The sequence below is a fragment of the Phocoena phocoena genome, chromosome 13, assembly GCF_963924675.1.
Source record: "Phocoena phocoena chromosome 13, mPhoPho1.1, whole genome shotgun sequence".
Lineage (NCBI taxonomy): Eukaryota > Metazoa > Chordata > Mammalia > Artiodactyla > Phocoenidae > Phocoena > Phocoena phocoena.
Genome location: NC_089231.1, coordinates 85,129,110 through 85,153,106, shown reverse-complemented (window position 1 = coordinate 85,153,106; position 23,997 = coordinate 85,129,110). Strand labels below are relative to the sequence as shown.

The 23,997-nt window shown below is 53.1% G+C and overlaps 1 protein-coding gene across 7 annotated transcripts in view; it reads left to right on the top strand.

The window, feature by feature from the left end:
* The first annotated feature begins 425 nt into the window (after positions 1–425).
* Positions 426–23,997, top strand: part of SCARB1 (scavenger receptor class B member 1) — a 79,174-nt gene continuing 55,602 nt past the window's right edge. For 5 of the 7 annotated variants that reach the window (XM_065890595.1, XM_065890593.1, XM_065890594.1 and 2 more), the window contains exon 1: positions 561–686. In XM_065890595.1, the coding sequence (XP_065746667.1) occupies positions 561–686 (126 nt within the window). Of the gene's footprint in view, positions 687–23,997 lie in introns of all 7 variants that reach the window. The other 2 variants (XM_065890590.1, XM_065890592.1) reach the window with 2 other exon arrangements.

Sequence of the window (23,997 nt, the reverse complement as noted above, 5' to 3'; positions counted from 1 at the left end):
AGGCGGCGGGGGGGGGACGAGGAGACAGAAGAGGAGGGGGGAGAAGATGGGGAGGCGGGATCAGGGACAGGGGTGAGCGGGGAGCAGCTGGGAGTGAGGAAGGGGAGAAGAGTTACGAGGTGGAGGGGGGCCAGGCGCAACGTTGCACGTAGCGCACGAGATCTCCGCGCCTCCCTCCCGTGGAAACGGAAGCTAGAGCTTGGGGCCGGCGGCCGTGGCCCCGCCCCAATCGGACCATCTCTCCGCGCCCCGCCCCGGACACGCCCCTTCTTAGCCTAGGCCCCGCCCCTCCGCCCCCGCCCGCTGGCGCCCGCCCAGATGCTGGCGCCCGCCCAGATCCTGGTGCCCAGGGCGTCCCGGGGGCGGTCCGCCCCGGCGATGGCACATAAAACCGTTGGCCACCTGCCGGGCCGCTCCTCCGTGCGCTGCGGTCCGGGGCCCGCCGTGCCGCTGCGGCCCGCGTCCGCGGAGTCGCTGCTTCGGTCACCTTCGTCCCCGCCTCGGTCCCTCCACAGGCGCGGAGCTCCGCGAGCACCGCGCGGGCGCCGGGGCGCGCAGACATGGGCAGCCGCTCTAGAGCGCGCCGGGTGGCCGCGGCGCTGGGCTTCGCCGGGCTGCTGTGCGCCGTGCTGGGCGTTATCATGATCGTGATGGTGCCCTCGATCATCAAGCAGCAGGTCCTCAAGGTGGGTGAGGGGCCCGGCCGGAGGTCAGTGCACGCGGGCCCCTCCGGGGCTGGAGGGCGCTGGGCGCCGAGGAGGGCCGGGTGTCCTGGGCCGGGGCCCCTGAGCACCGGAGAGACCAGAGGGCATGAGGAGAGGCAGCAGGCCACCTTCCCAGGAACCTCCCCGACCCAGGACGCAGGCTGAGTTTGGGGGCCAAGGAGGGCATCCGGCGCTTTTGCTGGAGGCGCAGGCCCGGGTTGGGGAAGCCTGAATGAGAGACCACCTGGGAGCCTCACCTCACCTTAAGGGTATGGGGTCCAAGGCGGTCCTGGAGTGTGGCCACGTTTCTGGTACTGCCTGGAGGAGCCCAGGAGCGGGCTCACATGCTTCTTGCCTCTTCTATGGCAGCCTGTGACAGTGTGTGGTAAAACTAGGGCTGCACTTTGCTTGTTTCCTGTGAGCACAGGAGGACAGGAACCCTCCATGCACGTGCATGTGAGACTCACATGGGTGCCCAGGCCGGTGGGTGCTCAGGAGAGCGGTCTCTGCTGTCCAGAGCCTCCCCATACAAACCCCTTCTCAGAGGCAGAATGCGCTGCTCTGTCCTTCCCGGACACTGCCTTCCTGATGCAGATGGGCAGTGATAAGCCGCTTTTCTCCCCAGATCCACACAGAGGCAGGCACAAGCCCAGGGCTGCATAAGCAGCGTCCTTGGGGAGTCCACAGCCTGAGAGCTTTCCTGCGATCCTAACCTTATACACCACTGCCCTTTCAACCAGGGAGACAAATTAAGGCTATCAGCTGGCCTTCAGACCGTCAGACTCTGCCCTGGGTGTCTGGCGGCATTTTTGAATGAGCCTGGAGTTACTGAAGGACAGGGAGGTTGCAGAGTATCACACTTGAGGTAAAAGCATTCAGCTCTTTGAAGGAAAGGCCAGCACCTGCAGGGCCGGGAGGGGAGACTGAGGCTCACCTTGGCCCCAGACCCAGCCAGACGCATAAAGATGTGGCTGTCATCACTCGTTAGTTGATTTCTCTTTTCCCCTTAACCGGCTTCTTTAGGCGAGTTTCTTGAGAATGCGGACTTGTCCCCATTTCGTGTCTGTGCCCCATGCCCAGCACAGGATGCTTGGGAGATGAATGAACGAGCGAATGAATGAAGGCTGCATCTGCTTGGACCCGGCTGCCATTTTTTGGCTTTAAAGATGGAGCAACGTTTGGTTTTTCTCGAGGTCTCTGGGTGAGCAGTTGTCTGAGTCATCTTGGCCACACTGTGTCCTTTGTTTTGTTGTCAAATCTTGTCCCATTAAATCCTGTAATCTGATTGCAAGGAGATCCTGGCCGATGGTGACATTGAGCTGCGAGTTTCTCTTAGTGTTTTTTTTTTTCTTGCCTGTGAAGTGGCGGGAAAAAGTTTCTTGGGGAAACCTGAGAGTGGCCAGAACTGCTTCTTTCTCTCCCATGGTGGCCAACGGGTGTATCTGTTTTGCTTTTCAAAGTAGCTGTGAGAGCTTTATTTCAGTGAAAGCCGGCTGTAAACGCCCGCCAAATTTGTGGTTTCTGTACTGTGTGAGCCCTGGAGAGACCATCACTTGGGTGCTGTAAGCGTGGCAAGCCCGTCGTGATCCCGTGCAGAGAGCCTGTTGCTTTGGGGGTGTGGGGATGAGTGGGATTTATAGCTGATGCAGAATCTTGTCAGCCCAGTCCTTCTTGGACTATAATTTCTTTTCACGGCTCTCAATCAGATGAAGGATGTCTCTCTCTCTCTCTCTCTCTCTCTCTCTCTCTCTTTCTCTCTCTCTCTCTGTGTGTGTGTGTGTGTACATGCACACCCGCATGCCCTACCTAATTTCCCACTCCTCCTCAGGGCTTCCAAAGAGGAAAGCGCCACTGTCCTCAGTTGTCCCGGAACTAAGATTTCTGGGCTTAAACTTGAGTGAGAGCCAGCCAGCGTCCTCCGTGAATATCCCAAAGGTGATTGGTTTGTGGCCGAGTGGCGTGAAGGCACGGAGGCGAGTCCAGCCTGTGACAGTTTCTTCTTGGACAGCTCAGGCTGAGCCCTGGCCAAGAGCCTTCCCTTGGAAGAAGGGCATCTGTGTTCAGGGGACCGAGTGGGTGGGATGCTAGGAGAGGGAGGGACGGCCCGCTGGTGTTTTCTTTGGCTGTATGTGTCCACGTGCAACTTGAATGGGAGGGCTTGTGCTTTGATTTCTACTTTTTTTTTTTTTATGCTTTGGGGTTAAAGAAGTCCGTGTATATAAAATACATGGATTCTTGTTTGTAAAAAAAAAAAAAAATTCAAGTGGAGGGAAAAAAAGGTTCCCCCCATTTTATTCCCCTCCTGGGATAGTACCACCGTCATCCGAGAGTATCTTTCTAGATTTTTATGGAGATACACATCACAAGCATGATTTAGACACATTAATATATATATATTTACATATATTGAACTATAAACTACGTCGAAATAGCCTGCAGTTTGCGTTTCAATTCACAGATATCGCTTGGGAATTTTTCCATGTCAAAACATTTAAATCGGTCACACTTTTCACTGCTACATAGTATTCCTTTGAATGGCTGTACACTTAATTACTTACCTGTTTGTCTGTTGACTAATCATTCTCTCATACATACTTCTCTGTGTACCTGGATGAACATTTCCACCAGGTACATTTCTAGAAGAGAAGCCTCTAGTCCAGATGGAATGTCCAGTTTGCATTTGGACACAGCCTAATGGCCCTTCTGAAGACTGAGGGCATTTACAGTCCCATCCACAGAGTATGGAACTAGTCACTCCCTCACATCTCTGCCATTATTGGGATTACCGATTTCTTATTATAATTTTTTTGGGGGGGTTAATCGGATGTGTGTGATTTACATTTCTCAGGTTACTGGTGGGGTTGCATAGGGGCGTGGCTCGTTTTGAAACCGATGTCAGTTTCCAGGGCTCAGGGTTTGCAGACCTGGCTGTGCCATTTGCTGGCTGGAGACCTCAGGCCAGTTACTTCACCTCTGAGCCAGGGCATGTGTCTTCAGCTCTGAGGCAGGGGTTGGATTTAGTTTGTTTCCTGGCAAGATGATAAAGTACAAAGGCGGTGACCTGTGTGTGAAACTGCTCTGAGTGTACCCGGTTTACACAGCTCGTGGCAGTTTCGGGCAGGAATCCTGACCGCCAGATCTGGTCTGCATTTCAATAGGGGCATAGGAATTAAAGCAGGAGTGCTTCATCCAGTGGAGTTCTAGGTAAAAGTTAGAGAGAAGGAGCTAGATATTCACGTCTGGGCACAGAAAAGTAGAAAAAAAACACATTACTAATTGAAAAAAAGCTTTGAGGCTACTCATGTTAAAAAAAAACAAAAAAACTCCAAAAAACCTCCACAAAACAGTACTCTCTCTTTTCACTGGGTTTCTATCAGTGCATGTAAAAGCACAGAAAAAGGTGTGGAAGGGTGTGCACCAGACTGACAAAAGTGGTTACTCTCAGGGGACTGGGGGTGTGGCAGGGAGAATATTTATGCATTATCTGGAAGGCTCATACTTTTTCTTTGTAAATAAGGAGAATGTATTCACGTATTGTGTGTTTAGTTAAAAATTAGTAACGAATCCATAGCTTTCCCCAGAGAATGGCCAAACGAGTTAGATGCAGAATGCGCGAGGCACACAGTGGAGGGGCCTTGGAGATGGAGGTCGCTGGGCGAGGTCTTGGGGGAGAATGAGACTCATTTCTTCTCCTTTCCCCCAGTGGGTGGGGTTGGTCAAGAGGTGTTCAGACCGAATGCACTCAGGAGTATAATCGAGGATGACTGTGCGCTAGGCATCTTTGTAAATGTTGATCATCTCGTTTAGTCCTGGGAGAATTCTGGGACACACATCTCACTGTCCTCATCCACAGTTAGGGAAACAGAAGTTTAAGAGTAATTTGCCCAAGTTACCTTGCTGGTGTGTGTGTGTGTGTGTGTGTGTGTGAAAAAATCCTGAGGCAAACCCCAGGAGGACGGGCGCTCTTATATCCACAGCCTAGAACAGAGCCTGACATGCGTGGCCCTGTGTGTTTGCATGGATTAGGAAGCACAGTCCAGGTCCCTGGGCGTGTCTTTCCAAGTTACTAGGTGTCTCTGGTCCACCAGGGAAGGCCCCGCTGGACCACAGGGGAAGGGGTTCGTTTGCTGGGCCACCATGTGCAATGATGGGCCTGCTGGCCTTCTCCATGGCCGGGGGTGGGGGGGAAAGCTGAGTCCCCCTCTGCTGTCTTTTATGTTTTCTAGTTGGAATCAGCCTTGGGTGCTATATCCGTGAATTTTTCCAGCTGCCAAAGTCTTCTCCCATCTGTGTCCCCATCTCAATAAGCGATATCTCCATTCGTTCCCTCCAAGGGTAGAGGCAAAAACCTTGGGTCATCCTTGACTGCAGGCTTTCTGTGATACCCCTGTATCTGGTCCATCGGCAAATCTTATCGGCTTACCTTCAAAGGCATATCTGCATACTGACCCCTTCTCAACGTCTCCACCACTCTGCCCTCCTCCATCCACTGCTTGGACTAGTGCAGTAGTCTCATCTCTGGTCTCCATAGACAACCAGATCATGTGCCCCCTCTGCTCACAACCCATTGAGGTTTCCCGTGTCACTCTGAGTGAATACCAAGGTCATTTCAGTGGCTGAAGTCCCCCCGCCACAATGCAGCCCCCCTTCCCTCTGTCACTGCACCCCCCTCTTGGCTCCTTTGCTCCCCTGCCATGCTTATCTCTTTGAAGTCCTTGAACCCAGCAAGCCTGGTCCCACCAAACTCTGGCTTGCTTTTTCTACCGCCCGGAAGGCTCATCCCCAGATATCTGTACAGTTCACCCCTCATGTCCCTGAAAGTCACCCCCTTATGTTATATGTTGATTTGTGCATTCTCTCTCTGCCTCATGAGCCGGGGCGTGGGCTGTCCTGTCGCTGTCCCTGCAGTGTCCCCAGGACCAGAGCAGTGCTTGGGTTCACAGTAGGATGGGCAGACGCTGAGCGCTTTGAGGTCAGGCTATTTCCTTAGGCTCTCCCCACCGCCACCCCCAGCCTCCGACTCTATTTTGCCCCCTCGTCCCTTGGCGAGGGCCACCCAGAGAGCCTTCAGGAACACTGTGCCCTGCCCCCGTGCTTCGTGCCCTCTGGCAAATCTCCTTTGCCCATCAGTTCAAAGGCAGGGGTTGGGGAGAGATAACAGTCAGTGGACGCTGATTACGCACTAGACCCTGGCCTACGTGTTTTGCATGTATTCAGTTGCTTCATTTCGTATCTAAATAGCTCCCTCTGCCTCTCTTTTATTGAGGGAAATGGAAGCACAGAGCTGGAAGGACACTTGCCCCAGGTCACACAGCTGAAGTGGCGGAAACAAGATTCCAGCGAGTCCGCCACCTGTGGACCCCGTCCTCCCCACTCTCTGTACAGTATTTCTGAGCAGCTCGACTTGACGTGGGCGGCAGGGCAGGCCCTTCCCCTGTTCTCTGCTTGGGTCCACCTTTCCTTGTCCTTTTCCTGCACAGACAGTGGGGCAGCGGGGTCCTTCCCAGGCCTTTCCCCTGATAATCACCTCCCCCAAACTGCGAGTACAGAGTACGTCCTGACGTCTTCCCTCCAGGGCTGTCTGCGAGGCCCGGGCAGCTCTAGAATCGCAGATGACAAGGGAAGCTGGGGAGGGCAGCCTCTCCCTGGCCCGTGGTCCCAGCGACCCTCAGGGTGACCCCGCCTGTCCTGCAGGGTCTGCTCGGCCAGCTCTGTGCCCTGCCGTCCGTCTGGACCTCCACAAAGCCCCAGGGTTGCGTCTCAGAGGGCGTCACGGCGTCGTGGGCTGACCGCCTCTGACCACATCAGGCTCCATCTGGCCGCGGACTTGACCCATGGCCGCGGACGGTGGGGCGGTGCTCCCTTCTCGGGGGGCAGTGGGGTCGCAGGTGTGCTCCGATTCTGCTGTGTCTTTCTTACTCTTTCCTGCCGGGAACTTCCTATCCCTCCAGAGCCACAGTTGAAAATACGGGCTATTTTTAGTCTCCCCGAGCGTTGGTTATTTTTGTTCCCCTCTTTGCTGCTGACAGATTCGTTCCTGTGGCTTCATGTGTGTGCACACGTGTGCCGGCTGTACACGCTGACTGGTGACACAGGAACACGTGTCGGCATGCGCCCATGCACGCCTGCGTGTGGCCACGTGCCGAAGCACGCACACACAGACAAGTGTCGCGTGTCAGCATGTGTCGGCATGGAGCACAGTGTCTCTGCGATGGCGTACACGTGTATGTGAACGAACGCGCGTGTACACACGTGTGCCCACGTGTGGTAGCCTGGCACACACGGGTTCACACGTGCGGTTATGTATGTGTCTGTGTGTGGGCTCGCACGTGTGTGTTGACACCTGTTGAGTGTACAGTTACACACGGGGACATGTGGACGCACGTTAACACGTGTCCGCGTGTGTTGGGCTGTGTGCACAGACATGTGGCCATGTGTCCCACCACGGTCTGGCCTTCCCGAGGCCCGGCACGGGGCTGTGTTCAGTGCGCCTGGCTCTTCCCATTTCAGGACACGTTCCCCATCCCTTCCTAGAATGACTCATACTGGCTGGGCCTCTGCTCCGTGACTCATGTGATTAGCTAGTATTTGGTGACACTCAGCTACCTGGAATCATCCCGTTCTGGCTTCAACTTCTAGCAAACGGGACAGAAGTGAGTCTGTGTGGAGGACTTGTTTGTTGAAGAGCTTCCCTTGGGCAGTTTGGTCCCGCTGGAGCCCTGGCACAGGCACGTCTGCTCCGTCAGTGACCGTGGGTCCTCCCGGTGGTCATGGTGCCCGGAAGGGTGATCCTATGCCCTTGGCCAGCAGCAGAGAGGCCCCTGGGGTCATAAGCCGCCCTCAAGGCTGGTTTCAGCCACAAGGCTGACTTTTCTGGCTCATAATCTTAGAACTAGAGAATTCGGTTATGGGGAGTCCAGCCTGAGCACCCACCTCCCTCCCACACCCCCGGCCCTTCTGTGCCACAGGGATCTAGCAGCTTCGTCCCCATAAACACATTTATGGTGCAAAGAATTCAACTGTAGCAGTCGGCCAGAAATACAAAAGCAAGACAAAAGGTGAAGTCCTTTCATGTGCCTTGTCTCCCTCCCCCTTGGTCAAATGCAACCTTGGCCTCCACTGGCTCTGGGAGTGGCCACCAGAGCTGAAACGCAAAGAGAAACAAAAACAACACAGAGAAGTTCATTCTTGGCTTTGGAGATTTCCAGGGCCCAGGAGCTGCTGAGTTATAGGTGGCTCTGATTTGAAGCTCAGGATCATTTTGCTCAGAACCTCCCCAAACCCAGAGGTCCGGGCCCCTGATGGCCCAGGGCACAGCTGGCTTTGTTGTCTTGCTTCCTTCCCCCACCTCCGCCCCACTGTTTCCTCCTGTTCCCCAATTGCTTCGTGCTGGGGGGGAGGAAGGAACAGGAGTGGCCTGACCTGTGCTTACTTCCTGGCATTTGGGGTGAAGTTCCTTCCAGCTTTTCTGGAAGCTTCTAGAAGGACTCTTTTTTTTTTTTTTAATACAGCAGGTTCTTATCAGTTATCCATTTTATACATATCAGTGTATATATGTCAATCCCAATCTCCCAGTTCATCCCACCACTGCCCCCAGCCCCCCTGCCATGTTCCCCCCTTGGTGTCCATACGTTTGTGCTCTACATCTGTGTCTCTATTTCTGCCCTGCAAACCGGCTCACCTGCACCATTTTTCTAGAAGGACTCTTGAGACGCTTTAATGTGTGCTCTCTTGGGCCGCTCTTGGACTCAGATGCTGGTGTCTCCTTATCTCCCTGACCGCTGGCTATTGGCACGTCCCAGGGCTCAGGCCTTTCCTGGCCGTGCTCACCCGGTCTCACGTGTCAAATGCCATCTCTGTCCTGGCACCTCCCAAACTGATATCCCAGGCCCGGACCTTTCCCCTTGAGCTCCAGCCTCAAGCATCCAGTGGCCAACTCCATATCTCAACCTGGGTGGTCAAAGGCAGCTCACGCTTACCCTAGCCAGCGCCTGACTTCCCATCGCTCCCCGTGAAACCCACATTCCCATCTCAGGCCATTGCTTGTCCATTCTCCAGCTACCCGGGCCGAAAGCCTTGGAGTCAGCCTTGACTCTCTCACTTCTCACACTGGACCATCAGGGTATTTTATGGCTTCACCTTCAAAACATAACCAGAATCCAACTTCTCTCCACACCCATGGCCACTACCCTGGTCCAGGGTGCCGTCGGCTCTCACCTGGATTCCTGCAGGATCCCTGCGCCCACCTGTGCTCCCTGGTCAGATTTTTCAGCACAGCAGCCCAAGGCATCCTATGAAAATTGCACCGTCCTCCTCTGCTTAAAGCCCTGCAGTGAACCTGCCCCATCCCCTCCGAGTCAAGGTGAGCCCTTATGTTGTGCCTTGAGGCCTTTGCCGTCTGATCCTGACCCCTCTCTGTCCTCCCCTTCACCTTGACCTTGCACACGGCCCTTCTGGCACTTCCTCAGACTTCCTAAGTTCTTCCCTCTGCCCACAGCTCTTTCCCTGATGTGACATGTGCGTGATTCACTCTCCCACCTCCTTTCGGCCTTTGTTCAGATCTCACTTGCCCACGGATCTCTCTTTTTGAATATTGCAAGTTCCCTTCCCATTCCCTGGTGCTCTGAACTCTCCTTACTGTGCTGTTTTTCTCTGTAGTCCTGTCACCTGCTGAGATAACGCCGAATTTACCTATGCATCCCGTTTATCACTTATTGTCTGTTTCTCCCTGTGAGAATGTCGGGCCCACGAGGGCAGGGACCTTAGTTTTTGTTCATCGCTGTGTCCCAAGCACTTGGAACGACGCCTAGCACATAGGGGTAGGTTCTCAAATAGTTACTGAACGGATGTTTAGAAGACGAGGGTGGTCTCACTGGGAGGTTCGCGATGAGTGTCAGGTTGTCGTCCTGGGCGGGGACCTGGGGACCGCGCCCCTCCCCCTGCGCGGCCCCCACTCCACATCCAGCCCTTCCCCCTCTCACCTGCCGCAGGAGCTTCCTCTCCTGCCTGTCCGCTCCTATCCTTGCCACTCTGTTGTCAGTTTCCCCTGCCGCAGCTAGAATGCTCTTTAAAATAATGCACATTGGATCATTTCACAGCCCTGATGAAAACCTTCTTGCGTGTGGTCTGAAACCCGTCTGCCCACCATGGCCTGTAAGCCACTTACCTCCACTCCCTGCACTTCCGCCCTGCTACAGCCTCACAGGCCTTTCTTTTCCTCCAGTACACTATGTTCTTTTCTGCCTCAGGACCTTTGCACAGACTGTTCCTTTCTCCTGGCTTTTATGTTTGGTTCCTCTTATGTTTCAGCTCAAATGTGACCTCTTGACAAAGAGACCCCCCTCCCCACATGAACCTCACCCCATCTATGTTATAAGCATTCCGTGTTACTGTCTTCCAAGCCGTCACCATGCTCTGGAATTATATTGTTCACTTGCTTGAGGTTCCATGAGGCAGGGGCCTATGTCTCTCTCGTTCATGACTGTATTCCATGGTTGGGGACCCTGGTCCAGGGCAGAGACCTGGCTGGGGTGGGACCTTGGGTCGAGGCAGTGAGACGATTCCAATCGGGATCCTCAAAAGCATAAATTTTTGAAGCCAGACTCCTTGGCTTCCAATACCGGCTCTTCCCCTCCTATCTGTGTGCCCGGCACCAGGGAGCACCCGGGAGCCTGCTGTCCATGATGTGTTCGTGGGTTCAGGGCCTGAGTCTTAACAAGCCCTGCCTGGATTCCAGAGACGTCTCTCTGACTCCAGCGACTGGGTGTTTCTACTGGCTGAGTGTTGATTGACCCCTCCTCTGTCCCAACGTGAAGGCAGAGTCGCCAGAAGGAAGGGACACAGGTTTACAAAGATGTCATTGGGGCCATCTGGGGGTGGTGGGTAAAGAAAGAGCATCTGTCCTGTCCAAGGGGCCAGGGGAGGCGTGGAGGCTGGTCTGGGGCTGCCTCGCTCTGCCTCTCGGAAGGAGAAGGGATCCTCATGCTGGCATCTTGGCCTCAGCTGGGTGGCTTGGACTGGGGGTGTGGCGGTGTTTCCCTCCTGCTGCATTTAAGCCCCAGTTCAGCCTTAAAGTGGAACCACTTGCATTTCCTGTCCTTATGAGTGGAAACCTCGTGAGGCTGGAGTCGGGAGACCCAGGTCCAGTTTGCTGGTGATACTTACAAGCTCTGTACGTACAGAATCACACATCAGCTCAACCAGGCAAAATCTTTTACTGACTTGTGGTCAGTAAACCACAAGTCGACTGTGTTAGTGTTGGCCTGGAGAGTGCAGAGAGGGTGGGGAGGGAGCTTCTTGTGGCCCTGCACTTCCTCCTGTGGGGTCCCATAATGAGTCCAGCTTGAATGCAATCCAAGAGTTAAAAATTCATTTTTTGTATGTGTGCTTTCGTATCACTGGCCAGCAGCTTTATCTGGGGCTCAGATGGCCGTCTGTACCACATTGGGGAGAAGCTGGCTCCTTTGAATTTCCCCAGAGGTCTCCAAAGGGAACTTTATGGAGAGACCTTCAAAGATAATTAGAGAATTTTCCCAGTGGCTGGGAAAAGTTGTGGTGTGAATACTCTTGGGCTCTGATTGGCTGGACTTGTCTCTCATGCTTATCCCTGAGCCAATCACTGTAGCTTGAGAAATGGACTGCTCTGATTGGTCAGGCTTGGATTACATGCCCATTCTTGGAGCTGGAGAAGGAGGACTTTTCTTCCCCAAAGCAAAGAGACTGAGGTGGGGTGGGGTGGTGCCCTAAAGGAAAATGTTGGGGGGGGGGCACTGTTAGCAGAAGGAGGAAAGGGTGACAGGCAGCAAAAATGATTGATGTGCCCTTTTCCCCAGGGTAGCTTTTTCACTTCATCTCATTGCTTCTTGTTATTATCGTATTAGAGATTATTTTCTTTGTCTAGACCCAAGACCTCTGGAGGAGATGGTAGCTTATCAGCTAATTGTTTTTATCAGGGAAGGTTTCATACACTCAGATTGTTGGATCTGGAGCTTGGATTTTACTCAGTTCCATCTTTTATTTTTTCTTTGGGGAAACCAGAACCCAAAGGGAGCGAAGATTTAAGTAAGGCCACAGAGAAAATTAGCAGTGAGTACTGGCAGGGAAGACTGTCTCAGGTGCGGGGGGGGCGGGGGAGGGAAGTAGGTGGAAGTCAGATGGGCCCCCGGAGCAGGGCTTGGAAGAAGCCAAGTAGTTGTAAAAGCAAGTCATTAGTTAGCAAGCATTCTTCAGGCAGAAAGTCCCCAGGGTCCCCTGTCTGCATTCCTGTCCGCCCACCTCCTGGCAGGATGGGAAGGAGGTGTTTGTTGTAAACTGGGAGAGGTGTCAGGGCTGGGGTGTGCCAAAGTGCAGGCTTTGTCTGCCCCGGGTGGGAGACGCCAGTGGTGTGCCCTGGAGAGGATGGGGTAGAGGAGGGATGAGTAAAGACTCTGACCTTTATCAGAATCTGCCCAGGTACAGTTGCAGAGGAGTTGATCTGGAATCGCTGTTGCCAGCAGGTGTGTTCTGCAATGTGAACCAGCACATCTGTCATCAACAGTCCCCCGGATGAACGGCTGCCAACTTGTTGGCCCTTGCCCCCAACTCTGGGGCACACCCTTCTTCACCTAGGACAGCAAGGAGCTGTGTGTGAGAGGGACCTGCCTGGACAGCCAGGCCCCCAGGGCCTCTGGGAGCATCCCTCTGTGTGCTGAGAGAGCCCTGTGTGCCCACATGATAACCTTCCACCTGAGTGAGAGGCATGAGGCAGACTGGAACACGGGGAGCTGGAAGGCAGTGGTGGCATGTCACCGTCTCAAGGTCAGGCATGGGTTCTCAAACCCGCATGACTCTCTCTAGCCCTTGGCCAGGGTTTTGGCATCCAGGAGTTTAGGTGGACCCAAGAGCATAGACTTTGGAGCCAGACAGCCTGGGTTCAAATTCTGGTTCTGCCCCTTCCCATCTGTGTGTCTTTGGACAAGTAACTTAACCTCTCTGTGCCTTATTTCCCCCTCTGTAAAATGGCATTAATGGAAGTATCTCCTGTACAGGGCTCTTATGAAGATGGAGGAGTTGGCACATGTAAAGCACTTAGAATAACAGCTTGGCAAGTGTCACATAAGTGTTTGCTGTTGTCATCATCTTAGCCTTATACACACACCTATAGTAGGATTAGTTAGTCTGTCATTTTACCGAAACGGGACCATACTACGCCCACTTCCCCACATCTTGCTTTTCTCACTGCGTCTCTTCTCTAAGCTTTCCCCGGTTGCTTGGGTAGCTCTGACTGGGTGTCTAGATGACTGAACATCCCACGGTGTGGATGTACGAGCCATTTCCAGGAGGGAGCTTTCAAAATTGTGAAATAATCCATAAAGCAGCCGAAAGTGTTCTTCTCCCACCTCGATGTTTCAGTTTGAAAAATTTTATTTTGGAAAAAATCGCAAGAACAGTGCAACGAGTTCCGTAAGCCGTTTCCCAAGCTGCACCAATGTTTACAATTTGCTGCATTTTCATTCTCAGTCTCTGTCTGTCTGTCTGTCTCTCTCGTTGCCAGACCATGTGAGAGTTGCTTGCAGACGTCAGGACACCTCGCCCCAGAATACTGCAGCGTGCGTGTCTTAAGGACAAGACTATTTTTTTCTGTAACCACAGACCACAGTCACACTCAGGAAAGCTCGTAATAATTTACTTCTTTGATGCTCAGGTTACATTCAGAGTCTCTTATTGACCCAAGAGCACCCTTTATAGCAGTTTTTTGGGTTTTATTGTTTAAATCACGTCCTGTGTCCAGTTGCCTTGTTTCTTTCTCCTCCTTTAATCCAGACCAGTCCTCCAGCCTTATTCTTTTTACTGGGTCCTTCACAACACTGGCGTTTATTAAGGGACCAGACCAGTTTTTCTGGCGGAATGCCTGTCGATTTGGATTTGTCTAATTGTTTCCTCGTGAGTGCACGTTTTCTTCCGACAGAGTCCTACACAAAAGCCTCCTTGTGTGAGTCAGATGGGAGTAGAGCTCTCCTGGCTGAGGTGGGATGGGCGCCTGGACCCCACCCCCATCCCAGCTTGGTGACCCCATCCCGCAGCCGGCTTGCGCCCCCAGGAGAGTTTGAACCTCCCCTCGGACTGGAAGAAGCCAGTGATTCCATCAGGCCTTGCCTCGCTCAGCTGTTCCTCCATCTGCTTCCTCATTTTCTCAGCTCTGATTCCTTGCCCTCACGCCCAGACGTGCGGATCCTTCCAGCAGCCCTTGGCCAGCCTGTCTCCTCCCCTCCAGCCCTCCCCATCTCCCAGCGCCATGGACTTGAGGGCCACGGGCTGGGTCGGATGCCGCCTCATCCTCTGGGCTGGAAACGCGTTGCAGCCCTGGGGTGTCAGGGCCTGTCTGGTCGAGATGGGGTGGCAGGTAGGAGGGCTTCTCATCTCCGCCGCCTGTCCCTCTGAGGCTTGAAGAAATTCTTGTGCCAGGTCCCCCTGGCCCCATCTGGCCTCTTGGTTGGCACAGGAAGGTCACTGTGGCTTTACTCGGCCGGGAGCCCGCTGTAGCTGGAATCCCTTGGCAGCTTTGAAAGACTCTCTAAGCCTCAGGACTTCCTTTGACCGCCTGTTCCCAGGGTCCCCAGATTCCACCTGCTGCAGCCTCCTGCTTTGGACTTTCAACCTTGATTTCTTTTTATTGTGAAATCTTATGCACTTCAAGAAAAGTGCCTAAGACACACACAGTTACATAAATAACTAAAACGAACACCAGTGTGATCATCCCCAGATGAAAAAGCAGAACCTCATCTGCCCTCCAGAAGCCCCTGCAGAGGAGACTTGTTCCCAGCTTGCTTGGCTTTTTATCGTGTTACCCCATCTACATCCCTAAACACTGGGCTTAGTTTTGTCTGGTTTTGAGCTTCACTTGAACGGAATCATATTGCTATGGTCTGAATGCCTCAAAATTCATGCATTGAAATCCTAATGCCCAAAGTGATGGTGTTAGGAGGTGGGGCCTTTGGGAGGTGATTAGGTCATGAGGGTGGAACCCTTGTGAATAGGATTAGTGCCCTTGTAAAAGAGACCCTGGAGAGCTCCCTCACCTCTTCCACCATGTGACGACATAGCGAGAAGTCTGCAAGCCAGAAGAGGGCCCTCATTTGACCATGCCAGCACCCTGATCTCAGACTTCCAGCCTCCTGACTGAACGAAATAAATGTCTGTTGTTTATAAGCCACCCAGTCTGTGACGTTTTGTTACAGCAGCCCAGCCCTGACGGAATAAGGCATATACTCTGTATTTTTAAATTTTGTCTTGCTGTTCTTGCTTCCCATTATATTTGTGAGACCCACCCGTGTTGTTGCAATAAACCGCACCCCATCTTTTTAAAAATTAATTAGTTAATTAATTTATTTGGCTGCGTCGGGTCTTCGTTGTGGCGCACAGGCTTCTCTAGTTGTGGCGTGTGGGCTCTGTAGTTGTGGTGCGCGAGCTTAGCTGCCCTGAGGCATGCAGGACCTTAGTTCCCGGACCAGGGATCCAACCCGTGCCCCCTGTGGTGGAAGCATGGAGTCTTAACCACTGGACAGCCAGGGAAGTCCACAAGTTTTTTAGTGAATAACTTATAGGGATGAAATTCAAAGAACATAAAATTAATCATTTTAAAGTGATCCATTCGCACAGTGTGAAGCATCACCTCTTTCTGCTTCTCAAACGCTTCTGTCGCCCCAAAGTGAAACTCCACTCCCCATCTTTTCTTCCTTCCAGCTCCCGCACTCCCTGTCAGCCATTAGTCTGCTTTCTGTATCTGTTCCGGACATTTCGTATAAATGGAATCCCACCCTGTGTGGTCCTTTGTGCCTGGCTTCTTTCACTCAGCATCACGTTTTCAAGGTTCTTCAGATTGTAGCTTGTGCCGGTGCTTTACTCCTTTTTACGGCTGAGTCATATTTCACTGTGCGGATGGACCACATTCTGTTTACTCATCCACCAGTTGAGGGGCACTTGGGTTATTTGCAGCCTTTGGTCACTGTGAAGAGTGCCGCTGCGGATATGTGCGTACATGTGCCTGTTTATCTATTTTCCCTTATCTCCTTCTATTTCCTCTTCTTCCCCTTATCCCTCTCATGTCTCACCCCTCCTTGCCCTGGCACCCATCCCCTGGGTGGTATGTCTTTAAATAGGACATGTGTGTCCTTGTGCCACAGGTGGTGCTGGGAGTCTGCTCACAGAACAGTGGGCTGGAGCTCAGTTCTGGAGCCAGGCGGGCATGGGGACCAGTCCTGGCTTTGCCACTTGCCTGCGGGTGACCTGGGGTAGGTTCCTTGGGTCTCGCGTTTGGATAGGCTCCTGCAAAACGGGACAAACCACACCTTCCCGTAGGGTTGAGGTGAGGATTGAGCAGGCTAATAAGTGGTAAGTGCTTTGAGCTGGGCATGGCCGAGCAGGCCCCACGCGCAGCACATGGGCTGCCAGAGCCTGGGGAGAGGACGACCTCTGACTCCTGCTCTGAGCCCTACTCTTCTCCCATCACGCTCTTGGAAATCTATCTATGGTCCTGTGTTCTCATCTGGCCCATGGCTTCTTGCTACTGCCTGGGTTTCTGAGTTTACATTCCTCATGTTTTGTTTATTCCTGGTTCCGTCCACTCCTTCCACCCCAGACAGCAAACATCCTGGAACCTTCCATCTTAAAGTTCCCAAGAATTTCCTCGGGATGTGCGGGGAGTGGAGCTGCTAGGTCGAAGGGCACGGGAGGGGGAGGCAGGGAGCCAGTGTCATCAAATGTGCCTTCCAGAAGGGCCGTTGCCGTTCCCTCCCACATCTGCTCCAGCGCCCGATGCCATCTGGCATTCTAGGCTGTGTGTGGTTGTGATGTGTGTACTTCTGAGTTGTGTGTTTGAGCCTTCTTCCTTTTCTAAGTCAGTGGGGGATGGGGTCTGAGGCTCAGAGAGTTTGAGAGGCTTGCGAGTGGGAGGGCGCACACAGAAAACTAGGGATAGATCCCGGGACTTGGACTTGGTTTAATCAGAAATCTTTGGACCCCGGTGACCGAGGTCAGCTGCAAGGAGAGGACAGAGGATGTGAGGGGCCTCTCTTCAGCTGAAAAGGCTCAGAGGGGGAGGTCAGCCTTGTGCAGGACGGAGAGGGAATGTGGCTGACCCCGCGTGCCCCCCTGCTGTCTGCAACCGGCTTAGGGGTCCCCTCCCGCGAAGGGCGGGGCTGTGGCCTCCTTGCTGTGTAACTGTATTGTGTGTATTACTTTCCGTCCCCTCTGTGTCCTGGCCTCTTCTTTTTTTTTGCGGTACGTGGGCCTCTCACTGTTGTGGCCTCTCCTGTTGCGGAGCACAGGCTCCGGACGCACAGGCTCAGCAGCCATAGCTCACGGGCCCAGCCGCTCCGCGGCATGTGGGGTCTTCCCAGACCGGGGCACGCACCCGCGTCCCCTGCATCGGCAGGCGGACTCTCAACCACTGCGCCACCTGGGAAGCCCCTTGCCTCTTCTTATAAGGACACCTGTCATTGGGTTTAGGGCCCCCCCTAAATCAAGGATGATGTCACCTCGAGATCCGTAACTTGTTCACATCTTCAAAGGCACCATTGCCAAATAAGGTCACCTTCTGAGGTTCCAGCTGGACATGAATTCTGGGGGACGCCATTTGACCCACGACCAAATGTTTGCCCGACCTGCAGACCCACAGAACTCCGGCTTCAAATCCAGGTCCTAGTTCTTGGGTTCTCTGGGAACTTGATTTTCTTTAAAAGCCGATGTCCTCTTTTGCAGTTGGGGCTGATTTTCTTACCTCCCACAGATTAAAATTACCTCGGATGGTCGCGTCACTTATGACAACTGGGTGGGATGTGCTTGGCAGGGCCAGCTCTTGCCCAGACAGCCCCCACTGGCATCAAAAATAAGGGAAGTACAATAGGGGTACAATGAAAAAAGATTGAAAGCGTGCAGGGAGTTACAACCTCAAAAAAAAAAAAAAGGCACAATGTGAAAAGTCACCACTGCCTCTCCCCACAGTGGGTCTTGGCTCCAAAGGCAACTTGGGTTAATAGTTCCTTCCTGAAAAACATTGTTTGTGTCTACAGGGACCGGGGTATCCTCCTGTCCCAGGCCCGCCCTTGAGGACCCTGCATGCCTTTTTCCACCTTGGGTTTGGCACTGAGGGGTGGATCTTGGAACTCACCCTCCCGTGGCCTGTGGGCCTGCCTCTCTGCCCTGCGGGTTTTGTACACAGAGCGCTGCAAAGGACGGGGCTGTTTCCCTGTTACTGCTGGAGCAGTGATGCAAGGCCTGCGCGGGAAGGAGTCCTCGTTCCTTGGCAAGGGAAGGTGCAGGTCGGGATCCATTCTAGAAAAAATCTTCCTGCTGGAGACGCCTGTGTGTCTTCTGGAGCTTTCTCAGGGAGCATATGTTTCCTGGGGCTGCCGTAACACGTCATCACAGACGGGTGGTTTAGAATAGAGATGTATTCTCTCCCGGTTCTGGAGGCCAGAAGTCTGAAATCGAGGTGTCGGCCGTGCTCCCACTGAAGGCTGTAGGGGAGGATCCTGCCTTGTCTCTTCTGCTCCCGGTGGCTCCAGGCATTCCTTGGCTTGTGGCCGCATCCCTCCAATTTCTGCCTCTGTGTATTCTCTTCTAAGGACACTCATCGTTGGATTTAGGGTCCACCCGCAAAATCCAGGATGATCTCACTTTGAGATCCTTAATTAAATCGGCAAAGACCCTTTTTCTAAATAAGGTCACATTCATAGGTTTTGGGGCAGAACTTAGTATGTGCCAGGCACCAAGCTGCGTGTGGTACAGGTTCATTGTCTTCATAACCCCCTCCGAGGTGTGGTTGTGCTTAGTTTCTGGCTGCAGTCCTGGCGGCTCAGAGAGGTTGAGGCACCTGCCTGAGGTCACACAGCTGGTGGTAGAAGCGGAACCTGGAACCCTCACTTTTGTCCCAAGGTTACAGCCCAGCCTCTCCCAGACCCAGACCTGGCTGGAGAGGTGTTTTGTGTGGCCCACGCTGGTATTAAAAAAAAATTATATCGGTCGCCAGCATTTAAAGACAGGCAGATTTAGATCCAAATCTACATTTTGAGGCACTCCTGACAGTTTGGAAACTCTACATGGCAGCTGTCGGCCGGGGGCTGCCCCCGTTGGATGAGGTCTGTTCCTCGGCAGACCTCATTCTCACCAGGTTGATGCTTCCCAGCTCCTTGGCCGTGGGCAAGTGACTTGGCCCCTCCAGACCTTGATTTCCTCATCTGTAAAATGGGGATAATCATAGCCCTGGCCTCATGGCTGTTGCTGCGAGGGACCAGTGGGTTGATAAATGGGAAGTGAGTGAGTGCTACTACATCAGGCTGGCCTTGTGGCTGTTAATTACCAGCCTTCTTCTGGAATAAATTCAGACTTAGTTCATGGAGGCCATCCAGGGTCCTGGGTGATGGACGAGTTCATCACAGAGGAAAACCGGGCAGTTGGGCAGTTGGGAGCCCCTCGGGGTTCTGATGCAGCTTATGGCCTTAGGCTCATTGTAAGCCTCCTGCCTTAGTTTCCTCATCTCTAGCAGCACCTGTTCTTTCTACCTGCTCAAATGAGGGAATAATGAAAAGAATTTAAAAATATAATTTTTTTTTTTTTTTGCGGTATGCGGGCCTTTCACTGTTGTGGCCTCTCCCGTTGCGGAGCACAGGCTCCGGACGTGCAGGCTCAGTGGCCATGTCTCACGGGCCCAGCCACTCTGCGGCATGTGGGATCCTCCCGGACCGGGGCACGAACCCGTGTCCCCTGCATCGGCAGGCGGACTCTCAACCACTGCGCCACCAGGGAAGCCCTAAAAATATAATTTTTGACTGTAATTATGAATATATGTGGCAGTATATATAGAGTTGAGGATTCAGAAAACTGGCTATGCTTGGGCAGTGACCTAATCTCCCTGAGTCTCAGTTTCCCCAGCTGTAAGGTGGGATGATGTTAGCATCCAGGGCATGGAGCCGTCGTGAGGACTCAGGGAGCAAAGTGCTTCGGGTGTTGCTTCCTCCTGGTGAGAGCGGTGGGGATGGTGGGGGTAGGGGTGGTGGGGCTGTGGTGATGAAGGGTGTGTCAGGCACCTGGAGCGTCATGGCCTGGGGGCTTGGGAACGGAGGTGGCTGTGGCCATAGACCTGGGTGGGAGCCTGTCCTTGGGGGGCCGCCGGGCCCTCCCTGTCCTATCCTGCAGGAGAATGACGTCACCTCCGTGCTCCCTTGGGCTCCGGCAGCTTGTGTGTGGCCGCGGAGCCCAGATAAGTGGGGTACAGCTGTCAGCAGTCCTGGCCATCTGTGTCCTTGGCGGGGGAGGGAGAAAGGCCGGGGGCTGGGGAAGCGTCCAGCTGAGGTTTCAGAAGTCCTTCAACCCGGGGAGCAGGTGAGGGGAGGATGTTCTTTGACTCCTCTTTGTGGTTTGGGACGTAAGCAGCCTTCAGCGCGTGTGTTCTGAGCTCGTACTGTGTGCTGGACATTGTACCAGGCATGGGAGCTGCAGTCCTGGACACCCCAGGCCGGGTCCTTCTCCTTTGGGTGGGTGGTCAGGAGGGCCTCCCTGAGGAGGGGCCGTTGGAGCTGCTGAGGAGTGGGGCGTAGGAACAGCACGCCAGGCACAGGGCACAGCAAGTGCAAAGGCCCGGAGGTGGGAAGTGGCTTGTCACATTGGAGTGAAAAGCAACCTATCACTCCAATGTGATTAGCAGGCCGTGGGCTTGGGGAGAAGTGGGTGGTGAGAGGGGAGAGGCAGGCCGGGGCCTTGTAGGACACGGGGAGGAGTTGAGATTTGGGTTTCAATTCCTTGAGATGCCAGTGGAGGGTTCTGAGTGGGGGGCGGGGCATGATCTGATGCGTGTCTTACAGAGCCCTCTGGCTGCTGCGGGGCGGGGAGGCAGTGTTGGGGGGTTGAGAGGAGGCACAGGAAGACGGTGGGTGCCTCGGGCCAAGGCAGAGGCAGTATAATTGGAAGGAGGGAACAGAGTCAAGATTCCTCTTGTAGGGAGCGTGAACCAGGTATGCCGATGGATTAGACTCTGGATGGGAGGGGAGGAGAGAAATAAGTCTCTTGAACTTCTATCTGAGGGATTCAGTGGCTGGTGGAGCTGTTTTCTAAGATGGAAATATCCGGGAGGGCAGTCAAGAGCAGATGGAAAGTGTGGGCCGTAAATCTGGTCCTAAGTTCTCGGTGGGACAACTCATTCACAACAGAAACCGACCCGATTAGAAAATGCGCCAAGGACTTCATAGAGATTTCTCCGAAGAAGATATGCAAGTGACCAACAGGCACACATGGAAGTGCCCCGCATCACTCGTAATTAGCGGAGTACAAATCCTAACCACAGTGAACCATCACCCCGTGCCCACCAGGCTGGCTGCTGTCAAAAAAAATGACAGCGATTAGTCAGGTTGTGGAGAAACTGGAACCCTTGTACAGTGTTGGAAGGAATGTAAATGGTGCAGCTGCTGTGGGAAAGTCTGACAGTTGCTCAAAAAATTGAACCATAGAATTACCATCGGATGCAGCAATGCTACTTCTGGGTACATATCCAAAAGAATTGAAAGCAGGGACTTGAAGAGATATTTGCACACTCATGTTCACCGCAGCACTCTTCACAATAGGCGAAAGGTGGAAACAACCCAAGTGACCATCACTAGATGGATGGATAAACAGGATATGGTCCATCCATACACTGGAATGTGATCCAGCCTTAAAAAGGAAAGAAATTCTGACACAGGCTATAACGTGGATGAACTTTGAGGATATTGTGCTAAGTGAAAAGAGCCAGACACAAAAAGACACATATTGTGTGATTCTGCTTATATGAAGTAGAATGTTGTGTGATTCAACTTATATGAAGTCCCTTTGTTGGGGGGGCAAATTCATAGAGACAGAGAATAGAGGGTGGGTGCCAGGGACTGGGGGAGGGGAGTTAGTGTTTAATGGGAATAGAACTTCAGTTGGGGAAGATGAAAATTTCTGGAGACCGACGGTGGGGCTGTTCTTAATGCCACTGAACTGTATGCTTAAACATGGTAAAGATGGTCCACGTACTGTTATGTGTATTCGACCACAATTTTAAAAAGCGATGCGGGAAATTCCCTGGTGGTCCAGTGGTTAGGACTCCACACTTCCACTGCAGGGGGTGCGGGTTTGATCCCTGGTCGGGGAACTAAGATCCTGCGTGCCGAGTGGCCCAGCTGAAAAAAAAAGGAAAAAAAAAAGTCATGATGGGGTTTAACCTGAGGGGAGATCAGTACCGGTCCCCCTCCCACCCCTCCCCACCGCCCCGCCAATCGGGGCGTTAGGGATCGGGTTCAGGTTCGTAGGTGGTAGACCGGATTGCCCAGCCCCTGGCCAGGGTGATTACAGGACGCTGAGCCTCTTGCAAAAGATTGAGCTTTTGGAGGAGGCAGCCCCTGAGCCTCTGATTCCTCCGGGCTCAAACCACCGTTACGCCATCTTACGAGACCTTGGCAAGCTTCCGCACGCGTTCTGGAACCAGGGCCAAGGTGAGTGGCGGAAAGCTCATTTAGCAAGCGTCCTTGTGGCCCGTTTACACCCGGGTGCTTTCTTCAGATCAGTGCATGTCCTCGTCACTTGATTCTCGGTGCTGCCACCAAGGAGGAGGGGGAGGTACTCACGTCTCCATGTGGCCGGTCAGGGGACCAAGGGGCAGAGGAAAGGGGTAGGCACACTCTCTGTAAAGAACAAATAGTAAATATTCTCAGCTTTACGGGCCAAACAGGTTCTGCCTCAGCCTCTCACCTCCGCAGCCGTGGTGCAGAAGCTGCGTGGACCATATATCTGTGAGGGGGCTGGCTGAGTGCCACACAGCTTTATTTGTGGACACCAACATGTGAATTTTATGTAACTTTCATGTGTCTTGAGTTAGTATTCTTCTTTTTTTTCAAACATGTAAAAATGTAAAACCGTTGTTAGCTCCCGGGATGAACAGAAACAGGCCAGATGTGGCCCGCAGGCTGTAGTTTGCTGAGCCCTTTCTTGCGTGCAAACAGGCTGCTTTATTATTGGGGTGAAATTGTGGTGTTTGAAGGAAGGGCTGTCCTCTGCCTGAATTATGTGGAGAAAGTGGGGCAGAAGTCAGCCCTGGGGGAGACTGTGCTCGTCCTAAAGAGCACAGACAGGTAGACTGCCTGGAGTTCCCATCACGGTAGTGTAGTTGGTGGGTCCAGGTGAGACCCCGGCTCACAGGTGGAGGGTGAGATTGTGCTTGATTTTCCTGGGAGCCTGGGATCGGAACTGCGTGCGCCTTCCAGCAGTCATCTCCCTTCCCTGTGATCCTTATCTATCCACACCTGCGGTGAGCCTTTATGGAGACAGTAGAATGTTAGAGCACAGGCTTTGGAGGCAGACTGGAGTTGAGGACCCTCTGTCACTACTGGGTTTGTGCCCTTGGGCAAGTAAGTAGTTTAATCTCTCTGTGCCTCAGTTTCCTCATCAACAAAACAAAACAAATAATCGTACCTACCTCACGGACTAATTGTCATATTTAGATGAAAGCAAGCATTGCATCGAATGAGATGTTTTGGGCTGCAAGCAACAGAAAAGCTGCTTCCAAGTGGCTGGTATAATACAGAGGTTTATTACTGTGCTCCATGAGAGACCGGAGGTGGTGGATGTCTCCAGATTTATTCAGCTGTTCAGTGATGTCAGGGGACTGGGTCAGTGTCTATGCAGCTCTCTCAGCCTTGCCCTCATAGCCTCATGATGGCTGCCACAGTGCCGGACATCACACTGTCACACACATCATTCAAAGCCAGAAGGAGGGATGGTGCCATGGGAGGGCTCTGTTCAGTTCTTCCTCTTATTGGAAGAGGATCTTTTTTTTCTCAGAAGCTGCCAGCAGACTTCCTTTTCCTTCTCATTTGTTAGACAAGCTCATGGGCCTGGTCTACAGTCTGGGCTCATTTTCTCTGAGATTTAGGGCTTTCTCCCCAATACTAGAAGCAAGTCAGGGTTCACTTAGTGGGAGGAGCGGATAAAGGTGGCCTTTGGGCCTGCCACATCGAATGCTCATTTAGCATATGGCCTGGCACCCAGTAAATGCTGGCATCGTTGTCAACGTTAGCCTAGTACATGTCGGGCAGGCAGAACTTTCACGACTGAACATCCCCAAGTAATCAGCAGCGCACCCAGAATCCCCTTGCACTCCCCCCTGTTGCTACCCAGCCCCAAGGGTGACCGCTACCCTCACTTCCTCCAGCATAGCTTAGTTTTACCTGGCTTTGTACTTTATCGAAATGGAATCACCCAGCGGGTGCTGTTGTGGTCTGGCTTCTTTACTCGACATTAGGCT